The 8,795-nt window shown below is 47.9% G+C and overlaps 1 protein-coding gene across 1 annotated transcript in view; it reads left to right on the top strand.

Moving 5' to 3' along the window:
* CCNK (cyclin K) overlaps positions 1 to 8,795 on the top strand; it is an 18,279-nt gene that overhangs the window by 9,065 nt on the left and 419 nt on the right. The window contains exons 4-8 of the mRNA XM_008583448.1: positions 515 to 684; positions 1,012 to 1,292; positions 2,146 to 2,179; positions 5,637 to 5,708; positions 8,461 to 8,771. Coding sequence (XP_008581670.1) covers positions 515 to 684; positions 1,012 to 1,292; positions 2,146 to 2,179; positions 5,637 to 5,708; positions 8,461 to 8,771 — 868 coding nt within the window. The remainder of the gene's footprint in view (positions 1 to 514; positions 685 to 1,011; positions 1,293 to 2,145; positions 2,180 to 5,636; positions 5,709 to 8,460; positions 8,772 to 8,795) is intronic.

Below are 8,795 nucleotides of genomic sequence, written 5' to 3'. Positions count from 1 at the left end.
GGTAAGGGGATCTTAACCCTTGACTTGGTGTTGTCAGCACCACGCTCAGCCAGTGAGCAAACCGGCCATCCCTATATGGGATCCGAACCCTGGGTGGGAGCGCCGCCGTGCTCCCAAGCGGCGCACTCTCCAGTGCGCCACCGGGCCGGCCCTTCTCTTCTGTTTGATTTACATAATGTTTGACCTCCCCGTAAGATTTCATTTGAAGAAATAGTTCAGTGGCTAAGATTTTCAGCAGTTGAAAAAATATAAACCATTTTCATTTGCACTTTATGACGTAGCTATTTTGGAATGTGCTAGAATTCTTCTGATACTTTAAGGAGCAGACAATTTAGTAACTATGGTTAAAATATTTTGGTACATTTAGAACACTAAAGACTTGCTTTTTTATTTATAATACTTCATGTTTAGGGGAGAGTAGGCAAATTGACATTTAGATATGGCATCTCGTCTCCATTTAATTGTAAATGTTAGATCATACAGTTTGAGTAATCTTTTTTTCTTGTCGAATTAGTCTCTGCACCACCTTGTCACTGCAGTGGGAACCAGAGATCATAGCAGTAGCAGTGATGTATCTCGCAGGACGTTTGTGCAAATTTGAAATACAAGAGTGGACCTCCAAACCCATGTATAGGAGATGGTGGGAGCAGTTTGTTCAAGACGTCCCTGTTGATGTTTTAGAAGGTACTGGGCATGCTAAGCTTTCTTGCAAGTTTGTTGCATGTTTCAATTATTCTTCCCTGTGAACTCTGGGTACCAAGAGTGGATTTTCCCAAATGGGCATATGTAAGCAATTTTTCAGAAGCATCTTTAATTAAAGTCTCTAATATAATTTTCACTTTGTCCAAGCACATAGTTTTGGTGAACTAAAAATACACAAGGATGAGGTGAGTTGCAAATGTGATCCCTGCTCATTGTTCCTTATGGGGAATCATAGCCAGTTAATTTTCTAGGTAAAATTTTATTTAAAATGTCAGTTTGTGGTAAATGTAATCTTTGGCTCTCATTTAGACATCTGCCACCAAATCCTGGATCTTTACTCACAAGGAAAACAACAGATGCCTCATCACACCCCTCATCAGCTGCAGCAGCCCCCATCTCTTCAGCCTACACCACAAGTGCCACAAGTACAACAGTCACAACCGTCTCAAGGCTCTGAACCATCCCAGCCCCAACAGAAGGACTCACAGCAGTCAGCCCAGCAGCAGCAGCAGCAGCAGCAGCAGCAAGCACAGCAATCCAAGAAACCATCTCCACAGCCGAGTCCTCCCCGTCAGGTCAAACGAGCTGTGGTGAGTGGGCCGTGGCAGAGCCTTGAGCATAGTGGGCTTTCCAGGTGGCAGCCCCACACATTAGTGCTGTTCCTATTTCTAAGGGGTTGCACTGAACACCAGAAGCAGGGGTCACTTGCCCGAACTCATAGTCTGACTGCACGTTGGTGGGGAGCCTGAAAACAAATGTGCTCAGAGGAGAAGCTGCCTCTGAGAACCAGAAGGGCTCTATCTTCCTCCTGCTCCAGCCCTCACTGCCTATGTCATCTCTGACAGAGCTCTGAAACCTGTTGATTTACACCTGCGTGGTTAATACGTGCTAGCGTTGTCATGGTGGCTGCTGGTTACTTATAGCTGCCTGACCCTGAAGGGTAGGCTTTTTCCTCCACCCGACATGGCCCAGACTCCTGTATGCTGACTGCTAGAGTAGTTATCTCTTCCATTCTCTTCATGAGTGCTCAGTTATATAAATGGCACCGGGTACTTGTAAAAGTTTCTAGCAGTAGGAGCACAAAGCTATGTTCCCCATAGAGGAAGCCATTTGTTGTTACACAGTCCCCAAAGGAAGACATGTGGCTAAACACAGATCAGCAAACCCGAGGATCAAGTGTGGGAAAGCACGGTAGAGGGCCTGAAACCTAGTTTTCAGGAAACCTAGTTTTAATTTTTAGGAAGATTCCTCATTCTGTCTGATTTGGAAAGAAGAAAGAGGAAGGGAGCAGAAATGATAATCTGGTAGGTGTTCAGGCCAGAGATCATTTTTGTCTGAGAATATGTGCTGTCACTGTAATTCTGTGAGTGCCTGGATAATCCACTTTTTTCCTCACCACATTCAAGATCTCAGTTAACATTTGTGTATTTTCTTTTGTAACAGGTTGTTTCTCCCAAAGAAGAGAGCAAAGCAGCAGGTAATTTCCTGTTCTAATGTTTTGGTGTTTAGTTTTATGCATTTCTATACAAAACGTTAAATTCATTTAAATTCTTTATTAACGGGGCCGGCCCGGTGGCGCACTGCTACAGCGCGCCGCTTGGGAGCGCGGCGGCGCTCCCGCCGAGGGTTCGGATCCCACATACAGACCGGCCGCTCACTGGCTGAGTGAGGTGCGGGCGCAACACCGAGGGTTGCGATCCTGTTGCCGGTCCCGGTCCGGTACGGGCGTGACACTGAGGGTTGCGATCCGTTGCCGGTCACGAAAAAAGACAAAAAGAAAAAAAAAAAATTCTTTATTAACATTGTTTCCTTCCTGATGTAGATTAGCCTTAAAATTTTGGAGTCCATCAAAAATTTTTTCCCTGTCTGCCAGAGAAAGTGCACAGTCCTCTCTGTTTATCACCTTACCGCGTATGTTTTAGCTTGTATGCTGACAAAAGGTATCAATACAAAAAAAAATTATAGGCAATAAAAATATACACAGTAACATATAAAAATATAATTATGAAAGTAGGAGAACTGTTGCAGCAGAGTTTATTTTTGGAGATCATCACGGTAGTGAGAGTCAAGGTGGTGGGGTCCCCACACTGAACCTAGAGCATCAGCGTGGTGGGGTGGAAGGACAGGAAGTGCCAGGCAGTGTGTTGCCCAAAGAACCACTGAATGACCTTGCCCTGCTGCTTATGCAGGCCAGGCCTCACCTCTTGTAAACACTGGTTTTTTTTCCCATTTGTACAGCCCAAGTTAAGTTGGATAATTTGTTTCTATATTGGAAATAAACAGAGTGAGCAGAATCTGAAAGATTACAAAACAAAAAATTAGAAATGTTGTGTCACTGTCAATTCACCCCATCATACTGAACTCTTTGAAGGCACTGATCACATTTACTCATTTGTTTCTTTGTTGCTTAGTTCTTAGTTCTTGTGAATTATTCGTTAAACTGTTGTGAGATCTTCAAGGTAGGCTAAAGCTACATTTTTCCCAACATTTTTGGGGGAATGATGAGTTCAGTTTAGGTGAATTTTTTTTTTTAGCTCCAAACTGACAGCCATTAAGCATGAGACACAAGCAGGCTATGCTCCATGCCATGTGGAGCAGGCAGTCGACATGAGCTGACATGTGGGTCTTTGAGAGAGGCAGGAAATGAGCTGCCTGGTGAGCTTGGAGGAAGACTTGCCTTTGAGCAACTGGAGCTGAGGGGGTGGAGCATTGAGATGGAAGGATGTGGGTGAGCAAAGGAATTGAGAATTTGGGAGAAATCGAAGAGGAGTCTTGCAGGAATGTGAAGAGCTATAAGGGATAGGATTGAAAATGTGAGTTAGGACTAGATCATAGAGTCCACCTTGAGGAATATGGATTTTGCATAGGAAGTGGGAGCCATTGAAGATTTTTGAGTTGGGAAGTAGCAAAGTCGGAGTTCATTTGAGAACGAGTTCCCTGGCAGCATAAATAGGACAAATGGTTGAGAATGGGGAAAGGCTTGTAAGCACCCAAGTGAGACCTGGTGAGGGCAGGCAGAGTGGTGGCCACAGGGCCAGAAAGGGAGGGTCAAGATGCGGTGTCACTTGGGGTCTCGACCCTGCTTTGCAGTGCGTGCCGCTAGCCACAGAGGGTTGTGGAGCACTTGAAATGTGGCTGACTCAAATTGCCACACACTGTCAGCGTAAAATGCACACTAGATTTCCAAGAGCTCATAAGAAAAGAGAATGTAAAGAAATTTCATTAATAAAGTTTTATATTGGGCCGGCCCGTGGCTCACTCGGTAGAGTGTGGTGCTGATAACACCAAGGCCACGGGTTCGGATCCCATATAGGGATGGCCGGTTTGCTCACTGGCTGAGCGTGGTGCTGACAACACCAAGTCAAGGGTTAAGATCCCCTTACCGGTCATCTTTTAAAAAAATAAATAAATAAATAAAGTTTTATATTGGGCCGGCCCGTGGCTCACTCGGTAGAGTGTGGTGCTGATAACACCAAGGCCACGGGTTCGGATCCCATATAGGGATGGCCGGTTTGCTCACTGGCTGAGCGTGGTGCTGACAACACCAAGTCAAGGGTTAAGATCCCCTTACCGGTCATCTTTTAAAAAAATAAATAAATAAATAAAGTTTTATATTGATTACAAATTTAGATAAAATTTTTGAAATATCAGGTTAAATAAAATCCTAATAAAATTAGTTTCAACTGTTTTTACTTTTTAATGTGGCTATTAGAAAGTTTAAAATTGTGCATATGTGGCTCTCATATGTATTCAATTAAATGTATTAAAGTATACATATTGTATTAAAGGTGTGCATATGTGGCTCTCCTTATACATATTGCTATTGAGCTAGACAACTCGAGCTTGACTGTGGGAGGAGGACGAGAAGGGTGGGCGAGGCGAGAGTAATTCCAGGTATGAGGCAGGGAGAGTCTGAGTGTGAGGTGCCAGCTGCTGGGTCTATCTAGAGATGGAGCATGGAAGTTAGGGCCATGGTTTTGGAGAAGAGACAGATGCTAGAAATGTAGGTTTATGGTCATCACTTAGAGAGAGAGGATTGGTCTCTGAGGAAGAGGGTGAAGAAAGAAGAGGTCCCTGGGCCTTGAACTCAGCCTGTGTTTGAAACAGAGGAAACCAAGACAAAGTGGTTAGCGATGCCAGAGGAGACTCAGATCAGAGTTTGTCCGAGCCAGAATAAAGTAAGTTTCAAGAAGAGCCACAGTATGAAAAACAGAAAGATGGAGTTCTTGTTCGATTGTGTGTGCATGCTTTTCGACTTCTTAAGCAGAAGAGATGACTTAATGTAGCCTGTTTGATGACCTAGCATTGTCATTGTGGATGCTGGCTGCTTGCAGCTGCCTGACCCCATGGGTGGACCGTTTACCCCCAGTGGTCCTGGCTGCTGTGCGTCTCTGAGCAGCACACCTGCCTCCAGATCTCTCCTGACACCAGTTAATGTGCTGCTTCTGACTTGCTGCCAACTGCAAATCAGTATTTGTGACAGAATGAACTTCAGATATGTCTAAATAAGAATAAAAAAGTGGAGATTTCTCTTGTGAGCACCCAGCGGGCTCCGTGACAGGACATTGCTACTCAGGGTCTTTCTCTGTGTTCTCCATACTAGCGAGGACTCCAGAGAGAGTGCTTGGCAAATGAGACGTCACTGCACAGCTGTCCTGCTGTTGTCTTAGGCAGCCTGCAAGGAAACTTGGGTCATGTGGCAAATGGGCTGCCTGTGGGAAGCTAGCAGGTTTGGGGTGGGGGGAGGAGTATCTGTTGTGTTATCCTAGTAGGATGGTTTAGCCGATGCCTTCCTCAAGTTCCCCTTAAAGCCTTTGTCATATCTGTTCTTTTTCTCCCAAAGAAATCTCTGACAGTACATTTTTCTTTTTTCTTCATGTTTATTCACATGAAGAGAGGTATGAGTGGTTTTTTAATCCACCTTTTCTTTTTAGAACCACCACCACCTAAACTCCCCAAAATTGAGACCACTCACCCACCGTTGCCTCCGGCCCACCCACCACCAGGTAAGTGTCTGCTGGAGCAGCGTGGCCAGCCGTCCTTGTCGCCTGTCTGAAGGATGGATGTGGAGGGACTGGGGGAAGCTCAGAAGGGATGCCATAGGGCTAATTTTAAAAGACAGCAGTGAGCCACGATCTTTCCAAAGTTGTTTGTAAAAACCAGATATTTTGAGGATGTTGTAAGTTGTAAGTACATCTGAATGTTTTCGAACCTCTTACATCCAGAAAAGATCTACATAGTATAAATGAATTTAGAATCAATTTTAGGAAAAGAAAACCCTGCCAGCTGATGAACATTCATCCAGATCTGGGCAGGATTGCTGTAGATGTTAGACTCTGGTCTCTCATGCCTGCTTCCTGGTGGCAGGATGTCTTAGTACATTTTGAAGGATATGCAGTTGTTCACAGAGTCACATGGAGGATAAAGACTAAAAAGTTCTCAACAGGTACACAGTGAACTGGGAAGCCTCTGACATCATCTCTAGAAATGGAGGAGAAAAGTTGTAATGGATGTATCATTCTTTGCTTGTGGCACTGTTTTGGAAGATGAAGCATTAAACTAGAGAGGGCAGGAGAGGAGGCATGTGTGTTTTCTGCAGGGTGGTAGGTATTCCAGAAACTTCTGAAGCTCTGTCAGCATCAGCTCTCTCTGCTGCACTGACTGCTGGTCGGTGCATGTGGCTAACACTGTGGCCCATAAATGCAAATGTGCCGCTGAGGAAGTTTCTTCCTGTTTCGGTTCAGTCATGGTAGTTTATGCACTTTGAGAACAGAGGCATCATTTTCCACTTTGGGCCAAATCCCACAGTCCCTGACTCATTGTGAACTTTGCTTAAAATGATGTAGTACTTGTGGCGTATCTCCTTGGCCAGTGCAGTTCCCCAGCTCCTGGGGGCTGTGCCCCCTACTTGAGGGCCCTGACAGAGCAGCCGCTGTGGAGGCTACCTGCCTTGGAAGTCTGTCTCTGGCCCCCATGGGAGTGCCGTGGCCCAGGGGACTCCCACTGGGGATGGCTGGGGCAGGTGGGCTTGGGCACTGAGTAGGACCAGGAACCAGCCAGGCTGCTAGGAAGGCCATGGTTGGAGGGAGAGTGGAGGCTGGGAGCGTGAGGACTCTCTCACACAAGGTCCCAGGAACCATTTTGTAGTCTCGATGCAGAAGGATTGGAGGAGGAGCAAGAGTCTGTGGCGTTAGGGAGTGAGAAAAGGAGAGAGAACCAAAGTTCCTGTGAGGCTCAAGATGACAGGGAAGAGACGTTAGGTCAGCAGTGACCTTTCGGGGGGGAGCAAGAGTCTGTGGCGTTAGGGAGTGAGAAAAGGAGAGAGAACCAAAGTTCCTGTGAGGCCCAAGATGACAGGGAAGAGACGTTAGGTCAGCAGTGACCTTTCGGGGGGGGGCAGTTTCTTGGCAGGCAGGTGTCAGGAGTGAGTATGTAGAGAGAGTGGGGTGCTAAGGAGAGACCACTTTCTGTTCCAGCTTAGTCACCAAGGACAGGGTGGATGCACTGGTGACTTAAAGAGGCCGTGCAGTTGAGTGTCACGAGAGTTAGTTTCTTTAAGGTGGAAGAGCGTGTGTGTGGACCCAGGTGGCCGTGGAGTGACACAGGAGGCATTAAGGGGGTTGGCACATTTTTGCACATATCTCTTTAGTTGGCTTCTAGAATCAAAGGGCACCTGACGTGGAGCCTGAGCAGATTCTCTATAGGCATGTTGACCTTTTAACTTGGTGGGGTGGGGCTGCTGACTGGCACACACCAGCCCCAGTGACATACCTGTTGCTGACCTGAAACTCTGTTCGCCCTCACTTTGGCGAGAACAAACGGGCTGTGCACCCAGTGTCCCCATCTGCATAGTCAGGAGACTATCTGCGCCTTGCCTGACCCAAGAGAACACACGGGGGCCAGTGCTTGGGGAATCGGAAACCCCCTTCCTGGCCTTGGCTTCTCCTATTTGGTGTTCTCTGGAACCAGAAATTTTCCTCCTGTGATTTGTCTACTTCCAGGCTGCTGTGGGAAAGGACACACATTCTAAGTATTTGGCTACCTGTGGTGGGTTGTTCCAATGTCGTTTTCCAGGGATCTGACCATGACTAAGGGATCAGAGGCCCAAAACGTGTTAAAGGAGGCATTAGAAGAGGGCATATGAGGGCCAGTGGGCTGTGAAGCACCATGGGAAGGGCCTGGGCCCGTATCTGAGCGCAGGAGTCTTGGGAATGCTCGGCCCCGGTGCCGCCTACCCCTGCTACATTTGCAGGCCCACACATCTTCTGAGGAAACTGCCATCTGGGCGTACACAGTGGTGTTGACTCTCGCTTCTCTTCAATATAATAGAACCAGAATTGCTACTTTCATGGGTACATTGGGACTGTCAGAGGCTTGTACAGTGTTTTTAAATGAATTCCACCTCATTCATTTGACCATTCTCAGGCTTTCTGTTAAATGCCAGTGCTGCAGACAGTAATGCAATGTAGCCCTGGCTCCTGGGCTCAGTCTCTGGGGGCCTGAGCAGAAGGGGGCTCCCTGTGCTGCTGAGACTGCCTGTGGTTGCTAGTCGGGCTGGGAGAGCGGGGAGATACCTGATGGCGTCAGGACATGGAACTTGGCCAAGGTGGCAGCTGCTCCCTGCTCCTCTGAAAAGACGGCCCTCAGGGCGCGGCAGCAGCTCGCCAGTGGCCCTGATGGGGTGGGATGCACTAAGCAGTGCTGAATTCACAGCCAGAGCCATCTCGAGCTGGGCACTGACTTGTCTCTCTTCTGCAGACCGGAAGCCTCCCCTCGCCGCTGCCTTAGGTGAGGCTGAGCCTCCAGGCCCAGTGGATGCCAGTGACCTCCCCAAAGTCCAGATTCCTCCTCCAGCCCACCCGGCCCCCGTTCACCAGCCACCGCCGCTGCCCCATCGGCCCCCACCGCCACCCCCTTCCAGCTACATAACTGGGATGTCCACCACCAGCTCCTACATGTCGGGAGAGGGCTACCAGAGCCTGCAGTCCATGATGAAGACTGAGGGCCCCTCCTACGGCGCCCTGCCCCCTGCCTATGGCCCACCCACTCACCTTCCCTACCACCCCCACGTCTACCCCCCCAACCCACCCCCA

This window comes from Galeopterus variegatus, unplaced genomic scaffold, assembly GCF_000696425.1.
Source record: "Galeopterus variegatus unplaced genomic scaffold, G_variegatus-3.0.2 Scaffold2916, whole genome shotgun sequence".
Lineage (NCBI taxonomy): Eukaryota > Metazoa > Chordata > Mammalia > Dermoptera > Cynocephalidae > Galeopterus > Galeopterus variegatus.
Note: the sequence above shows the minus strand (reverse complement) of the source record. Positions and strands in the feature narration are given on the sequence as shown.